The sequence below is a fragment of the Camelus bactrianus genome, chromosome 16 (genome assembly GCF_048773025.1).
Source record: "Camelus bactrianus isolate YW-2024 breed Bactrian camel chromosome 16, ASM4877302v1, whole genome shotgun sequence".
Taxonomy (NCBI): Eukaryota; Metazoa; Chordata; class Mammalia; order Artiodactyla; family Camelidae; genus Camelus; species Camelus bactrianus.
Window position 1 is genome coordinate 40,588,658 of NC_133554.1, and position 18,458 is coordinate 40,607,115.

The 18,458-nt window shown below is 43.3% G+C and overlaps 1 protein-coding gene across 4 annotated transcripts in view; it reads left to right on the forward strand.

Annotated features, from left to right (window-relative positions):
* Positions 1-18,458, forward strand: part of VPS53 (VPS53 subunit of GARP complex) — a 127,528-nt gene that overhangs the window by 17,750 nt on the left and 91,320 nt on the right. For all 4 annotated transcript variants that reach the window (XM_074343195.1, XM_074343193.1, XM_074343194.1 and 1 more), the window contains exon 5: positions 17,203-17,289. In XM_074343195.1, the coding sequence (XP_074199296.1) occupies positions 17,287-17,289 (3 nt within the window). In that variant the 5' untranslated portion in view covers positions 17,203-17,286. The remainder of the gene's footprint in view (positions 1-17,202; positions 17,290-18,458) is intronic.

The window sequence follows — 18,458 nt, forward strand, 5'->3', positions numbered from 1 at the left end:
GACTCATTCCTAAGCAACTGCTGTCATGTCTGAACGCAGACATGGCATTGCCAGATCTGTCAGTTTTTCAAGAGCAGCCGGAAATCCGGATTTTTATGAGACTCTCCCAATTTTTAAATGTTGCCTTAGTGTCTTTCACAAATACTGCAAAGGCCAAACAAAATATGTTTGTGAGCCAACAGTTTGCAATATCTGCAATATTTTTTCATACAACTGCTTTTAAGCCCTTCCCTTTTCTGTTTGTTTAAGGGAGTCTTTGAACTCAAATGCCGGACTTGATGTGTCTCCCCCGGGTTCACCTTGCCAGCTCTGCTGGGTTGTCCCAGGCTGCTGAGACCCTTCGGGATCCTGATGACCTTCATGTATCATGAGCAGATCTGCCAGACATGCTGCTTTCTACGTCTTCATTCATGTTGCTGATGAAAAAGTTGACCAGGCCGGGTTCAGAGCCATGTGGCATTCTGTTCCAGACTGTTCATTCTTCTCTTTCTTATCCTCATTTTAGTACCAAGCTCCAGGCTCAGGGGACAAAGGATTTTTCTCCTGCCCTCAGTATCTTCCCAGGGCCATGTTTCTTAATTTTTCCATGTCTTCATTTCCCTCAGAAAGGGAGGTTCATCATATTTGCCTCATTCTCTTTACATGGAGACATCATGATAAAGATTTATTAACTAAGTCAGCAAAGCAGGTTACCTTCCAGGGAGAAAGCGTTCCTTGTTTTTTACCCTCAAAACCAGCACATCATCTAACTGAGGCCTTAGAGCAAAAGTAATTGTGCTCTCTGGGGCCCTGAACAATGTAGGCGGTGGGCCTCACAGTACAGCCCAGACATTCATCATGTGGGATCATGAATTTACTATTGTCTGCTCTCTGGCAGGATGGCTCAACTTCTTCTCCTCCGTCATTTCAGATACATCCTTTCTCTCATCCTCTCTTTGGGAGGAATATGAAGCCTTTTGATGGAAGAAAGTAAATGGCAGTTAGTAGTAAAGGGACCATAAATAGTTTGGGGTAGGGGGGAGGCAACTGTCACTTGCTTCCTCCTACTGAAACATACTAAATCTAAAGCAATTGACCCTTTAGGCTCAGATTTTCTCGTTAGTGTCTGAGAAAGGTTAAGCATTTTTTGGTTTCTTTTTAATAGTTTTGAATTATATTTTTCAGTCTGTCTGCAGATAACACAAAAACTTGAGAAATTGCTACGGCGTGAGAATGACCTGGAAGTGCAGAAAGCCCTGGGACTCAGTGGGGTGGTGCTAGGGTCGGGTGGTAGTTCAGTCTCTTGCAGGGGAACAGGGTCCCTGGTTTTGATTGGGGCGCTCCGCCATCCCTCAACCTGGATTTCTTACGTCTGGTGCAGAGGTCAGGGTTGGCTTGCCTTTCTTTATTTGGCAAGTTGCATCCAGGTGGATGTTCAGTTTTGCCTACTTCTAGAGCTGTTGACGATAGTTACGGCACAGAATCACAGAGAAGTTTCATTATTTAGCACTGTAGGGACTGGGTTCAGTCTTGTCACCATATTTCATCTTGTTTATTGCACATGAGCCTTTATAGTGATTCTGGGCATGTCTCCTGCATCTTGGAACCTTTTGCCACTTGTCCTCTAAGATGTCTCATTTTTAGACAGTCTGTAAGGAATCCAAACAGCTATCTTCTCTCTCCTCTCTGTACAGGACTGAGCGTTTTATTTGTATTCTCTAAGGATTGGAGGAATTAGACACTGTCCCTAATGTAACATTAGATGGCAGCCTGGTCAAATGAAAACACCTGAGCTTTGAATTTAAGTTTTGGCTTATGCCACTCTCAATCTGTGTGATCTGGGACAAGTTATTTAACTTCTCTGAGCCTCAGTTTCTTCATCTGTGACATGGAGATGAAAATACCTACTTCAGGGTGGTGGGGATCAGAGTTAACTATTTAAGAACATTGAGCACAGTGTCAGGCACAGCTGTAAATGGCAATAACGCTGCTGCTGATTACGATGTAACCCACTGGAATATCCACGTTCCTCATCCTAGGCATCCAGGCATTTCTCAGCTTCTTGTGGCTTTTCCATCAGCTCCCCTCCTTTCCATCCCTACTGCCCTGCTTTACAGCACCTGTAAGTTTCCTTGCCCTGGAAGCCTCCTTACTGTCCCCAGTGTGCTGTTCTCCATGAATGAGCATTGCAGCACAGCTTGCCTGTGGTCTGGAATTGTTGCCTCAGAGGTGGTGAAAGGCTCTGTTCTCTTTTCCTGTCCTTAGGACCCACATCAGACATTTGCCAGGACTGCCCCTCACTCAGAGGTTTAAGGCCTTTGAGAGGTGGGTTCGAGCAAGGGTGAGGGTTATCAGGGCTTCATGCCTTTCCTGCAGTGCCCGTCAGTCCCTGCCTCCACATCTGTACCACTAAGGGAGTCTCCTTCTGGTCTCCCCCTCTGTCTGCAGGTTTTCTCACAAGCACCCAGTAGAGGCCTTGGGAAGGAGCCTGAGAGGGATGCAAACTGTCAAGTGCACAGTTCCCAGAGGTTCCCTGCTGTTGCACCAGCCCCACGTTTGGCACCTAGCAATTTAAAAAAACCATTGAGTCCTTCCTGTCTGCTTGAATAACATCCCCATTTTCCTCTGAGGCTCTGCTGCACATGGGACAATCCTCAGGTGTCCTCGTCTCTTCTTGGATTTCAAGATACTTGGTTGCCTTCAGCTCTCTGATGAGTTCAAGAAAAGTGATTTTCCTGTTAATTTTTTCCTCATGGTTAATGTAAGAGCAACAGTCCAACTTTCTGCATCCCAGGCAAAGCACAACCGACCAGTGGATTTTTATGTAGCATAGCATCAGAAGTTCATTAATAAGATTTCAGAGTCCGCATTGTACTCAATCTTTTAGAATCGACCACTTTTTCTCTAAAAACTTAAAATAGAACTACCATACGATCCAGCAGTTCCACTCCTGGGTGTATACCTGAAGAAAAAGACAACACTAATTTGAATACATATACCTCAGTGTGCATAGCAGCACTATTTATGATAGCCAAGGTGTGAAAGCAACCTAAGGTATCCATCAACAGACACACACACACGCACACGCACACGCACACGCACACGCAATGGCATACTACTCAGCTATAAAAAAGAATGAAATTTTGCCATTTGCAACAATACTGATGGACCTGGAGGGTATTATGCTTAGCGAAATAAGTCAGACAGAAAAATACAAATACTGTATATTATCACTTATATGTGGAATCTAAAAAATAAGCAAATGAATATGACAAAACGGAAACAGGCTCACAGATATAGTGGTTAACAGTGGGAAGAGGGAAGGGGGAGGGGCACGATGGGGGAGGGGATTATGAGGTACAAACTACTATCTACAAAACAAACAAGCTCCAAGGGTTTACTATACAGTGCAGGTAATGTAGCCAATATTTTATAATAACTTTAAATGGAGTATAATCTATAAAACTTTTGAATCACTATGTTGTATACCTGAAACTAATATAATATTGTAAATCAAAAAAAATATTGTAAATCAACTATACTTCAGTTTAAAAAAATTTTTTTAAAGAATCTACCACTTTTCAAGTTTTGATGTAGTTTAAAAAAGGATTGTCAAGTACCTGAAAAGGGTATCGAAATATTTCTTTCTTTTTAAACTACAAATCTGATGTGAAGCCAGGTTTTCATCATATTTTTTAACTAAAACAGCATCAGTGGATTCAATACAGAAGCATATATGGGAATCCACCTGGTGTCTGTTAAAGCAGACACCAAAGATGTTTATGAAGGCACAGAAATGGTGTTGCTCTTCTCAAGAAATTTGGGGGAAATATAATTACCTTTCATAAAAATGTTATTTATGTTGATGTGTAGTAGATATATTATTGTTATTTTTAAATGGATTAATAGATTAATTTTTTTTTAAGTTTCTCAGTTTTAATTTCCAGTATGGTATGTACCAATAGGTATAACTCACATAAAATCTCTTTGGGACCCTCAATAATTTCCAAGAGTATAAAGGGATCCTGAGATAAAAATTTTTCTAGGGGAGGGTACAGCTCAGTGGTAGAGTGTGCTTAGCATGCACAAGGTCCTGGGTTCAATCCCCAGTACCTCCATTAAAAAAATAATAATAAATAAACCTAATTACCCCTCCTCATTGGAATAGTATTTTTTTTAAGCTTAAATTTTTTTTTTCTAAATGCCCTTTCTGAATAATATTTCATGTTAAGTAAGTAGGAACGGCAGGCAGTTCTTGATTTTAATAACAATGGCTCCAGTTAGTCTATTAGTTCATTCACTTGTACAGAAAGTCAATGCTTTCTCTGTTCTGAGCTCTATCCTAGGCATTGGGGATAATGCAGTGAGCAAAGCAAAGAGCCTTCTGTTCTAGAGCTGACACGAAGCGTGACATTCTCTTATTTCCAAATTCTGTATTAAAGACTTATCCTCATGATCTTGGTTCACTAAGCCTGTTTGCCAGAAAAAAGATAATGAATTTTATCATAAGCCTTTGCATCTTCTACTGTATGAACATATGATTTTTCAATTTTGGTGATTAGTTTTGTTTTATTTTGTTTTGAATATTAACTCCCCTTAAATACCTGCTGGGTCATTGTGTATTGTCCTTTTAATATATTGCTGAATTCTGGTATTTTTACTTGGAATTTTCCATTCATGCTCGAGAATTTCATTCCTATTTCACAACAGAATAAAATTCCATTATATGTGCCACACTTTGTCCATTCATGTGTTCATGGACACATGAACAGTGCTATAACGAATACTGACAAATATCTATTTGAGTCTCTGCTTTCAGTTCCTTTCAGTATATACCTCAGTGTGGAATTACTGGATCATATGGTAATTTTTAATCATTTCAACATTTAATCTCTTTGGAAACATTTTTTCCATATTGTTCTGAACTTTAATATTTTTTTATTCCAGATAAGCATACGTTCCTATTTTGTCTTCATTTAACCTATACAGATGATGTATTTCGGATTAGCTATAGTCTTACGTTTTTGTGTTCACTACCTAATAATAATGATGCTGCCCTCTCCAAAGAAGAAAACCCCTGTGATGATTTCTTCTGGTTAGCATGTCCAGCAATTGGACTATTTCCTTCCTGGCCTTAGAAACACATGAAGTCCCCACTTGTGTGCAACATGATTATTGAAAATGGTTTTAGGAAAATAGTATTGCCAAAAAGGAACACTGAAGTTTATTCTTCTGAGCCATCTCCATATAAGTTGGCACTCTTCAGGAGCCAAGAAAAAAGGTCAAGCATAACTTTTGCCATCTGTTTGTTTCTACGTTAAGGGCAGTCACGAGTTTAAATGCGCGCCTCAGCATCTAAAGAGGAAGATGCAATTCATCACAACTGAAACTGCTCTGGCTGTTACCCAGCTTCCTCTGGCTTTTGACTGCTCGTAGTTAGTGGTGGAAGGAAAATTCCATCCTTAGTTTGAGGTTGCACAGTAGAAAAATTGCAGTATCACTGCTGACAGGGCGAAGCTTTCTGGGTTTTAGATTCTTGACACAAGAAATCATTCAGGTGTGTTTGAACAGTGGATGAGAATTTGAAACTCTGTCCTTGTGTTAGAACTTGACCTCCTTTTTCCTCTCCCCTCTTTCATCCATGGAAATACAGAATTAAGAGCAGCATGAATTCAGTGCTGTGATGGTTCTGTCAACATTTCCATTCATAAATCCCTATTTTCAGGAGTCTGTAATGTAGCTATTAAATTTCTTTTGCTCTAATGTGGACGCCGAGGTTTCCTCTGGAAGGAGATTAATTTTGCAAAACTGCAGATAATGCCTTTTTGGTCTGTCTCAGTCTGCTGTTCTATAGTCATCCAGATTAAAGCTCTAAAATATACAAGACACTTATCGTCATTCATATAGCATTGGATCCCGTGCCGGGATTGCTGATTTTTGTGGACTCTGAACAGATGCTGTGTTCACCTCTAGGGGTTGTATGTGGTACCTAGAATATGCATGTTAGGTTAACCACATGAGTGCTACTCTAATAATGGCCCCCAACTAGAAGGGGAACGTTTCTTCTAGAGATAAACTTACTGACAGGTAAATCTGATGATCCAAGTACCATCTTTTGTAAAACAAAAGAGATGAATTGAGGGGTCTTTATCCCATCTCTGACCTGATTAGTCACACCTATTTTCTTGTCATATTTCTGAACTTTTCTCGTTCTCAGTCACATGAGAGCAGTAGGGACAGATAGCCAACTATGATTCACACAGTAATATCATTTATGCTAAGCCAAGTGCTATACTACTTTTTTTTAATCGACTACTTGGAAATTATGATATTTAGAGATTTTGGTGACTGGATTAGCATCTTGTGGTCAGGTTCCAGTACCTTCGTCAGCTCTGTAGTTATCCAGATCTCTAAAATGAAAAACATACTTCAGAAGACTAATGCCTTTCTTGATGAGTCACTGTAAGCAAAGACACATTTTGAGTTGTATGGCAGAAGGTATCTTTTGGGTTATTTGTCTTTATCTATAATGCTAATGTTTTATTACAATACAAGTATGCTTATCTTTCATTCTACAAAATATTGTTGCATAGATCACTTCATCCTCACAAAGATGTGAATTAGATATAGACGTCATTCTCCCCATTTTATAGATGAAGAAACAGGCTCAGATACGTTCTATGACATGCTCAAAATCATACCCAGTGAGTTAATCACGGGTCCAGATTTTCAGATCTGTCCGTGCTTGTGTGTACCAAATTCTCTTCTTAAACAGTGACAAACTGTAAAAACACATTTGGGAGCCTTTTTTTCTTCTTTTTTTCCTCACTGTGGAATCTGAAAAGTTAACTGGTTCATAAGGGAATCCAAGTGCTGATGATGACTGTGACCTCATTAACCAGCTAGCGGAGAAGAAACTGGACTGAGGGAAGGAGAAAACTGTGTTCACTGCACACCTGTGGTCCTGAACGCCCAGGAAGCAGTCCTGAAGAAGAGTGCAACAGGGAGGGAAAGTTACTCAGATGAAACCCCAAGGCAGGCCATAGCCTAAAGGGCTTTGGTACATAAGTTTCCTCTAAAAACCAACTGAAGGAACATCCTGTTATCAACCCCAAGTGAAGACTTGAATGAGGACCTGTGATATAGATGACTGTTACTAAGTAACTACATTTAGAAGTAATAGTAAGATGCATAAGGTTCTGGGTTCAATCCCCAGTACCTCCATTAAATATCAGTCAATCGGTCAATCTAATTATCCCAAAACATTTCTCCAAAAAAATTTTTTTTAATTTTAAGAAAAAGAAAGGGGTGGGGAGGGCATAGCTCAGTGGTAAGAGTGTATGCTTAGCATGCATGAGGTCCTGGGTTCAACCCCCAATACCTTCATTTAAATAAACAAACAAACAAACAAACAAACAAACAAACCTAGTTAGCCCCAAAATTTCAAAAAAATTTTAAGAAAAAGAAAAGGAGGGGAGGGAGGGCATAGCTCAGTGGTGGAGAACATGCTTAGCATGCAGGGGGACCTGGGTTCAACCCCCAATACCTCCATTTAAATAAACAAACAAACAAACAAATAAACCTAACTACCACCCTTTCCAAAAAAAAAAAAAGAACTAATAGTAAGATATGGGGGATTCAAATTTAACTTGGCAGCTGAAAAGTCCTGGCTGTGGGAAGTAGTCCTTTGTTAAGCTTGGGTAGATTGTTCCTTTAAATGTGCCCCATTTTCTAAAGTATTGAATTTCTGTCCCTTTTATTCAGCAAAAGCAACTGAGACTCTTGCTTTAACCTTTCCTTCTCCAGCTCCATTTGGAGTTGTTGCTTCACACACGCTCATCCCAGGGTTCCGCTTCATCAAAGGAAGCCATGCACGAATGCATTCACCACTCCCCACTATTTCAGGGCGAACAGACTTTTAAGTTATGGACAATAACATACAAGCAGGACTTGAAAATGTAAATGTTTCGTCTTGTTTGGGCACCGCTGGAGTTGTGTCCCCGTCATGTCTTATGATTTTAACTTCTGGCTTGTTTCCTAAAAACAGTAAAAATGAACTCTTTGGTTCGCGTTTTCAGTGGTTGTGATTCACAGAAATCATAAATTAAAGTAACTTAGGTGGAACAGAGCATTTTTAACAAGGCGAAAATTACTCCTTTTGCCCTTCACATTCTTTTGGTTCACAAACTTGGAGAGAAATCTGTGCTTTAAATAAAGGCTCTTTATACTCAAGGTTTCTGAAAGGACTGTGGCAGAATTAGTGTTAGCACCAGTGATTCGCATCTGATGGGTGCCTGCCTGGTGTCTAACCAGGGCCACCAGACCTAGACAGTACCTGGGGTGTTCGAGGACACAGGGAAGCATGCTGCTGTTCACATGCAGCCGTCCATGGCGGTGAGAGTCCTGTAGCCTCTGCTGCTGTTTGGCACCATCGTGGGGAATGGGCTGCATTGTTATTATTGCTGAGATTCCTTAAAGCACCTCTCCTCCTGCTGGGATGTCTTGTTTCCATAGCAACAGCTCTCAGTGGTGCCTGGCTGGCCAGCAGTATCAAAAGAAGGGACATTCGATAAATGAGGCTACTTACCCTTAGGTGTCTGCCTTTAATGGATGTCCCAGGGCCCTCTGTTTAGGGCTCATCAGATGTGGTAGCCCTCAGCAATGTTTTTGCCGAGTTCCTTGCTTTTCAGTTGATTCTGGCATTCATACCTCTTTCTATCATTCACATCTCAGCTATTTCTATTTCTTACATATCCCTAACAAGCTCTTTAAAGGCATATCCCCATCTTGCGATGTTTTTCTCTCAGTATCTAGCTTAGCACATACAGGAGGCACGCACTTTTTATTGAAAGGATAAAAGACTGAAACTTTTTTTTTCCTGGAGAACGGCTCATTTTCAACATGATTTGAAGAACCCAGGAACCATTCTTTTGTGTTTGCCTGCACATGTTGAACATAACCAGCTTGCAAAGCTCTACAATGTGCGTCGACAACCTTTGGTTCTTAGAGGGATGGTCTCATCTGAAACATCACACTCCATCTGGGAGATCTGGGGATAATATTAATAACTACCATTTAGTGAGCCCCTATTATGAGCTGAGTCCTCCATCAGGATTCTCTTAGCTGTAGAAGACAAAATCCCAGTTCAAACTGGCTTTGGCTAAAGGGAGAGTCTTCAGAAGACTCTTCTCTTGTTTTGAAGGAGAAGTTGAACAATAAGTCTGTGAAAAAGTAGTGTCCCTTCTGGGCTTCTCTAACTACGGGAGCCGGCCTTGGAATATAAAGGTTTCTGAATATTTCTGTGTCTGTCTGTCTCCCGGTGTTGGCTTGATCATCTCTACCCAGAGACCAGCTACTGTCTAACCTGACTTCACGTCCTGGGCTGCCACCACCAGAGAGAGGTGAACTTTCTTTCCTAATTCATTCTGGAAAGTCACAGAAAAGCCCCAGCTCGGGCCTGGCCTGCCTCTGGGACAGTGGACTCAGAACACAGTGAGAGGAAGGTTCCCTGGAGGAAGGAAGAGTACTGGGTAAACAGTACCGAAGGTGTTCACTACTAAGCCCGATATTCCTTCCTAAGAACAAGTCTTTAGGTCGGGACTGTTGTTCCTGCTCTAGAAATGATGCATCCGTGCCTCCTCGAGGTTAAGTAGTTTGACAGAGATCACACAGGAAGTGGCAAGGCCACCATTTGAAGTCCAGTCTGCTGGTTCAAAAACCCCCTGCTTTTTACTAATATGGTGCATTGCCTTTCCAAACAAAAGAAAGGGACCAGCAGACAGGTATAAAGTTGGACAACAGAAATGATAGCATAATAGTGGGAAAATAAGACTTTCTTCCCATTAACCTTGAATATTAGCACCTTATTTTTTCCAAAGAACATAAAGGCGTATCAGTTCTCCTGAAAATAAGTAGCCTTTTCCTCCTTCCTGTAGGGGCAGCAAATGGAATCTCCGTTTTAAATCTCTTCTAGGTTGCCTCTGGATTCCCAGGATAATATCTCACAGAGCAAACTGCAGAACTAGATGCATCTAAGAGCTAGAGGAGATGTTAATTTCTCAAGGCATTTCCATTGGCTCAGAGCCCCTCTGTCTACACAGGTGGCAGACAACAGTTCTGAAAAAAGAAAAAAGATGAAAGAGGAAGAAAGCAGTGGGGTCGGTGCCGGGTTCCATGCTGCTTATCTTCGGTGCACACGACCTAGCGTGGCTCTGGAAGCCTGTTCAAAGTCAGCTTCTGGAGCCAAGGAAAATTTAAAGTAATGGTTATAGTTAATGATGCACAAAAATACAGAGATAGCGGAACTGGTTCTGCTGCATCTTCCAGGCCAGCTCAGTGGGTCACTTCGCATCTCCCGATTGCAGAATTTGACTTACTGAGGAGGACCACCACAGTAACTGCTTCCTACTAACAGCCTCGAATGCAGGCTGTAGCCAAGCTCCAGTGCTCAGTTCAGACACTGTGGGAAGGGTGGATTGAAAGCAGACATTTTTGGGTGATTAGTTCTGTTTTTAATCCACATGCAGCTTGGAATGGAAAAGTAGCCACGTTTTATTTTAAAGAGTGTCAAGGGACAGTGCCAGAATCTTTCTTTCAACACGTTTTCTGATTAGCTAGGAAGTAAAAGTATTTGAGTGTTATTTAAAAATAAAATCTTAACCTTTTGTAGGTCTTAACGATTTTTCAAATACAAAACACTCCTTCCTGTGTAATTGATTATTAGAGATTAGATATCAAATATTAGGGTGCCTTTAGAGAACAGACTTGCTTGATGGAGTGAATGCAAACCTTTTTGACTCTGGAAAATGAATTATATTAAATTTCCTTGACTTCAGTATGTGGTTATAACAAGCAAAAGTATTCCAGCCTAAAAAAAAAATCTGGCAGACAGTTTATCTTTCTTTGAGACTGTGAAATGTAAGATTGTGTGAGTCTAACTTGTTTGCTGAAAGAAGAAAGTGGTACCTTGAGTAGAGACAGTTCTGGTCGGATGCCAGATTGAGAACCAGAGAGAAATAGGGGTAGAAACCTTTTTCTGAGAAGGAATCATGGAAACTTCTTCAGACCTCAGGTCTAAGTATAGAACTTGGCTCTTTTGCCTTTCTTAGCTGAATATCATGTGTCCGAGGGTGTTTATCTGGAAGACGGTGCCTATAATCCCATCAGCACATCATTTCAACATGACAGGACCAACAATATCAGAGAATTTCATGCAAGCTGTGCCCCCAGAAGGCCAGTGCTTTCCGGTGGGCAGTTGTGGGCAGGCGCCTCTGTAGTGCTTTCTCACATCATGACCCAACATTTTTTTAGAAGGTTCCAGTGGGTTTACTCACCCCCAGCAGCATCCTGGGCATTAGACTCCCTATTAGCCAACTAGGTAACAGTTACAGAAAGTGTGATGCTGTGTTTTTGAACCGGTGCTTCCCATTGTGTGTGAAGTTAGGGAAAGCCGCAGCATCAGCACGTCTCCTTCAGGCTGGTGGTCTTGGCACTGCTCCTCTCCTGAGAGGGGCCCCACGATGCTTTTTAATCTTTTGGCAAACATTTGTCAAGTTCCAGCTGTGCTCCAGCTTTGGTTAGATGCTGTAGTTGAGGTGACGGTATGATTTATCACCAGAGTCACTTTTGAGAGTGAGAAGGAGCTGTTGGTGATTATACTGGGACAGTTGTCATAACTGGCAACTGGAATGGACGATCGCCTGAGCTGAGGGTGTAAGGATGCCATTCACGTCCTTGGTCTGCACTCTAAAGGATGCTTACAGCTCTGTTAGAGAGCTGATACTCACATAGTAAACAATTGGAGAGCATTATAAAAAAGTCCTACTCTTCTGTAATTGTCCCGTTACACCCCCACCTTCCACCTCCCAGTTTCTTCTCTTTTGTTTTCTCTCTCATCTTCTCATAGCAAGAATTTCTTAAAAAACTAGTGTATGCCAGGAGTCAGCAAACTTTTTCTGTTAAGGATCAGAGAGTAAATATTTTAGATTTTACATGCCATGTGGTCTCTTACAGCTTCCTATCCCTGCTGTCGAACGGTGAAAGTAGCCACAGACAATACCTAAACGAATGGGATTGGCGTGTCCCAAGCCAACGTTAGTTACAGAAACAGGCGGCAGGCTTGATTTGGCCCTCAGGCCATCGTGTGCTGGCCCCTGTCTCATACACACTGTCCCCACTTCGTCCCCTCGTCACTGTCCTCTTCCATTCCCTTGACTCCACTGAAACTGCTCTTGTCAAGGTCATCAGTGACCTCCCTGGTGTCCAGTTCAGTAGCAGCCCCCGTCCTAATTGTAATGTGAATTTTCAACAACATAAGACATAATCAGTCTTTTCCTCTGCCTCCCAACACTTTTGTTTGGCTTCTGTGACACCATAGTCCTTGGTTTTTTCTCTTGTCACTGGTGGCTTTTCTCTTGCATCTTTCTTCCCTCCTTTTTTCCTCTAGACTCTGAAACACTGGGCCATTTCTCTTCTGTCTGTGCTCTCTTGATAGGTGACTTCTAGTCCTACAGACTTAAATATCATCTATAAACTGATGATGTCTAAATTTTCATCTCTAGTCTGCACCTCTCTTCCAAGCTCCAGACTCATATGTCCAACCTGGTATCTCCACTGGATATCGAATAGACTCTGCGCCTTTCACGTGCGGAAATGGGGACTCTTGCTTCAAGCCTGTCCCTGCTCCTGTCTTCTCTGACTTAGCTAATGGGATAATTCATTGGCTTTTCAAACCACGACCTAAGGGTAACCCTTGATTATTTGCTTTCCCTCGTTATCCACATCCAGTCCATCAGTGAGTCCTGCAGATTATATCTTCATATAAATCCCACATCGCTCCACTTCTTCCGTCACCACTGGCCACCTGGTCTAGACCCCTGCCTTCCTCACCACGACACTGCAGCAGCTTCCTAACAGGGCTTTCTCTCCTCTGTGCGGCCCTCTTGTCACAGAGTGGCTAGGGCAGTCTTTCACATATTTGCTAGCCCCCCATTTAAAGCCCTTCAGTGGCTTCTCATTGCACTTAGAGCAAGTCCCAGGCTTTTTGTGTGGCCCTTGAGGCCCTCCTTCCCCAAGTTACTAACACCTCTCGCTCCAATACCATCCTGCCATCCGCTGCCTGACTGTTTGGTCTCCAGACCACCCAAGTATTTTCTGTATCAAGGTCTTGTATTTGCTGTTCTCTCTGCTTGGAATCTCTTCCCCTAGATCTGTAAAGCCCGACTCTTCCTCATCCTGCAGGTCCTGAGTCATGTGCTCTTTCTCAGGAGTCCTGTGACCACCGTTTCCCTCACTCTCCTCACTCTGCTTAATTCCTCCATCATGCCTGTCACACTCTGACGTTTTCTTCTTTCTTTCTTTAGTTGTTTTGCCAATATCTCTTCCCATCTGCCACCTCTCAAAGTAGGTTCCTTGAGGACAGGGAGAAAGACCATGTCCATCTGTCTACCATTGGATTCCCAGCGCTTAGAATAATGCCTGGTATGTGGAAGATATTTATTGAATGATTGAAGGACTGAGTTAATGAAATGTTGACTAATGTAGATGGGACTCCAGTTGGCGCAGGAATTCAGAATAACAGTTTGGATATAGATAGTCTTCAGTCACGTCACTGGACAGTGCAGATCTATGTTGCTGGAAAGTGGGAGTTTGTTTATGGTGGAGTATGGCTTTGAAAAATAGTCTTTTATTTGGTGCCTGCTACTCTTCCCACTTGTCGGCCTTTTGGCTCAGATCAAATGCATTTAGTACACGCCCTCTTACTGCTGTTGTGTAAAAATGCTCTGGCCCAAGTAAGTTACGAAGTTGTGACCTTCAGGGGGCTTCTTGGACCTCCGTCCCTTCTCTCTCCTACTACCAAGCAAACAAACAGAAAAGCCAGTATTGGTGATGGTCTCTCTGGGCTCCCTCAACACTCAGTAATGCGGCTTTTTCGTATTCAGTAGCCTCTTTCCTTTCCTAGATTGTAAGCTCCTTGAGAACAGGAATTATGTTTTTTCATCCCTACATCTCCAGTGTGGTATTTGTTGATTGAATGAAATGGATATTGAAATTGGTTCTAGTTCCTGAGGGAGGTGGCCAAAAGGAAAAAAAAGAGATTTTAAATTGTTGCAAAAGGAAAAACTGTAATCCAATGTTTAAAAAAAGTCAAGTGTCTAAAAGAATCTAAAAATATAGATTATTAATAGACACTCATTGAAAAGTGCCTTTCTTAAATGGAGAGAGAAAAGAATATATGTAGGTCGTCTGAGGTAGATGAAGTTCATCTGAAAAAATACATATATAAAAAACAATGGTTTACAATAATTTATTACTCTAGCAACAACTTTATAATTTGATGGCATGGCTAATTAACATCTTTGTCCTGAGTTAATGACCCAGTAATTTTTTTCAGTGTGTGAGGATTGCAACACTAAATTGTGTTGCTTGAAAGAAAGTCTGCAATTGAAGTGCTGACACAGCCCTAATTACCATGGCCAATGTGTTGCCTGACTGTCTCCGAGGGCAGAGGTGGAGTGTGTGTGGACACCAGGATTGACTGGTTTTAAATTGCAACTTAATAAACACGTATTGAGCACTTCCTATGTTACTCTGGACACTGTCCCAGGTGTCAGGGAGTCACAGTGAACGAGACAGATTCCTGCCTTCTGGAATGTCTTGGTCCAACCAAAATCCAGACCCACAAAAAAATCATTACAATCGTTAAGTATATGTAAAGGACCATGGACACCCAGACAATGACGGAATTGACTCTGCTGTTTGCTGCACTTACATTTGTGGGAGAGGGTGTTGGGAGGGACGGGAAGTCGGGGAGGAGGATGGAGAAGATATGGCCACGGGAGACAACAAAGGTTTGCGTGCGATCAATAGGTGTGTTGAGCGTTTTATTTTAAAGGTTCGCTCCTTTGGTTGTAAATGGACATTTGATCATTTATTCCTCTTTCTCATTTTAATTTGGCCAGGACTTGATTTTAGTTTGTCATAACCTTATGAAATCTAAGGTGGGGCGGATGGCAGTCAGCAGTGCTCAACTGAGTCTCGTATCCTGGTTTTGAGGAGGCGAGTATTAGAAACGAGGAAGAGAATTCCTAGGAGGGTGGGGAGGTGGTGTGGGTGGGCGTGGATTCGCTCAGGGAGTAGCTAAGGATAGGACGTATCAGGGAGCCTGGCCTAGAGGCAGCGAGTGAGAGGAAGAACAGGGCATTTGTGTGTGCATACCCGTGTGTGCATGCGTGCATTTGCTCAGAAATAAACTTAATGTCTGTGTAGCTCTTTACACCTATTAGGGAATTGAATCTCCCCAACAGCACTGGAAGTAGGTGCCCCTGTCAGCACTTTGCAGGCGAGGAAACTGATACTCAGAGAGGCCGTATGGCTGGTGTGTGACAGCAGAGGCAGGCCTCAGACTCCTGCCTTCCGGCTGGAAAGTACAGGAATTTCTCACTTTGCCACCACTGTTTCAGGCCTGCTGGATCTGGGATTGAGAAAGGCAGGATGGTAGGAAGCCAAGAGGAAGCAGTTGCTGAGTGAGGCATCCTCTTGGGCTGGAATGGGGTTGAGAGGGGCTGCTCAGTGAGCCCCAGTTCCATTCCATCAGCACTTTTGATTGTTTACTACTCTTCAGGTAAAATGTCCCAAGTTACAAGTTTTTGGCTCTGATAGTGATGCCATCTGTTGTTCTAAGACCAGACTTTCTGATGATTAAAATACCTGTGTCCAGACGGCAGAGATGACAAGTTTAAAAGCTCCTTTGTTCACAAGCCTTGGTAGCTGTAAGTAAAGCGATCGGGCAGATGCCCTCTCCCTGCCTGTCCAGGGGGTGGGACGAGCACCTGTTTGAGTAGTGTCACCTCAGACTTGGCGGCAAATGGCCCAAAGGAGCAACTTCGCAGAGGGGCTTCCAGATGTTCACCTCAGAAGCCGTAACATTGTCACGTGCAGCAGCTCAGCGTCCTTGTCCCCACGTGTGAAACTCCTGTAGACCCCAGCGATGGGAAAAGAGCAAAACAAAGTTCTGTTTGGGGCTGAGCCACACACAGGACGAGGACCTCCAGAGCCAGAAAGGAGTCCCGGTACCAGAAGAAGTGGGCAGCCCAGATTACCTGGGGAGGAAAGGGAGCTACAGTCCTTCCTTGTTGAATTTCGTGCAGAGGAAGCGGCTTAGGTTTGCTTTTGGAGGATGTTTTTCAGCAGAGAAGAAATTGTGTTAGCTCGTAGTCCAGAGGTAGCTCTTGCACTGGGTACCACTGGAGGCAGAGGTTCAGAGAACTGTCTAAGGGCTTTTGTCTTTCTCCCTGCGTCTCAGCTTCACCTTCGTCTTTCCTCTGTTAGGGTGTCCTTCTCCAGGGGGCTGGCTGTTTCCTCCGCACAGACAAAGATGGCCACACACAGCTCTATGGTGACACTGGCCTTATTACATTTGTAAAGAGCTCAGGAGGTCCAGTTGGGACAGGCCACTCTTCAATCCAAAATAAACAAAGTGCATTTGATGAAGTGAAGAGTGAGTGCTGCTTTTGGCCACTGCATCTTTCCTGAGAATGCACATTCTATGTGTGTGCGGTGTTGCACCCTCTCAACTCCCTGAATCTTGCTTCCAAATTCGCAGAAGCTACTGTGGGTTGTAATGCTTTTAATGGGTAGCGCCCGTCTTTGTAGGTTTTTATTTCAGTGGAAACATTTGGGTCACCATTAGCTTAAAGAATCCCTTTCTAACTTCATTTCATTGGTTTCCAAGTGGGGTACTATACATGTCTTTAAGATTTGCCACAGTTCTGGGGTCCCCAGGCACAGTTGTGATTTTTTTTGAAGGCATCATCTTCTAGAACTCCCAAGATCCAGAGCTTCCCCCGCCCCCAACTCAGAGCCACCTCTGTCTTTCTGCAGGCTTTTGAAGGTTGCTACCCAGACACACACACGCACATACAGACACACACACACACGAGCATGTCCTCTTTATTATCATCAGTAGGTGTAGTAATCACTGAGATAGAGGAAAGTTGTTTAGTTTTTAAATTAAAACGTTATGATGCAGCTTGGCAAGAATCCTGAGTTTTTGCCTGTATCCAAACACTGGACTCTCTCTGTCTCTACTGTTTGGGTCTGGTAAGACTGTCAGCGCAAGTGCAATGAATCAGGGGAGCTTCTGTAATTTTCTTCTGAGGCTCCACTTGATTACGGTGGAGGGACTGATAATGTCTTGTTTTTCACTTGTTTCTCGTCTTCTAGGCACTTGAAGAGGCCCAGAAAGCTATTCAGCAACTCTTTGGAAAAATCAAAGATATCAAGGACAAAGCAGAAAAATCGGAGCAAATGGTGAGTTTAGGTTTCCTCCTGCCATTTCTGCACCGGAAGAGGAAGGTGGCGTCTCATCCCATCGTGCTAATTAATGGGCTTGTTCTCCCACCTGCTGCCAACCCCACACCCACATCTCCGTGGCCAGCCCTGGGAGTACTTTCCAGATCCATTCGGGAGGCACTGCTGGACGTGGAGTGACCCACCATCCCTGCTGCCCTACATTTGCAGCCTTGGTTTTAAATAGGGCAAGTTTTCTTCTCCTTTCCCCAAAATAGTTTCCGAGTCATTTTGGATTCCTTTCTCCAGCATTGGTTTGTATCACATATTTCTCAGTTAAGATGTCTGACATGTAACTTGGTATCACTGGAAAACTGAATCTGGGGGTGGGATGCATCCTGCCCGTGATATGTGCTGCTGGTTCTGATTAAGTCCTCCCTCTGCTCAGTGGTGTCCCGCCACCCCCGGTGCGGTGCTCAGAGCTCTCTGCCAATCGAGGGGCCATCCTCGCATACCCCTGCTCCACGGGAGGCCCTATGACATGCTCGCTCCGGGGCTCCCCTTCTGACTACAGACTGTAATGTCTCTGAATGCCAGTGTCTTCCACTCTAAGTGAGAATAATACTGCTTCAAAGGGTCATTGTAAGAATAAATGTACGGAGAGCGCTGAGCATAGTCCTGGGCTGGTGTTAGTTGCTCAGTGAACGAAAGCCATAATTAATGTCATTTTTCCCCCCTACTTTTTTTGGTTACAAAAATACTGCAGACCTCTTGCCCTCCATTTTATTATAATCTACTCCAGGAACAGATCTGAAGTCACGCTCCTGTGTATCCTTCCGTTCTCTTCAATGGCCATTCTGGCAAGAGAGCAGGGTCTGGGATGCGGGGCGGGAGGGCCAGGCTTCCACGGAGGGGACAGTGGGGCGGGGTGGGCAGTTTGATATTGTTAGTGACTAGCACAGCCTCCAAGGTCAGACTGCCTGCCTTCAGATCCACCCCCTCCACTTACTGACCGTGGACCTTAAACAAGTTATTTGACGCCTCTGTACCTCAGTTTCCTCACCATACAGTGGGGATCATGGTCGTGTGTGCATTGTGGAATTGTGGGGATTCGGTGAGATAATGCCAGCACACAGGCAGGCACTGGCTGAGTGTCCGTCATAGCTGTTCTTACCTTTAGCTCTTCCTGC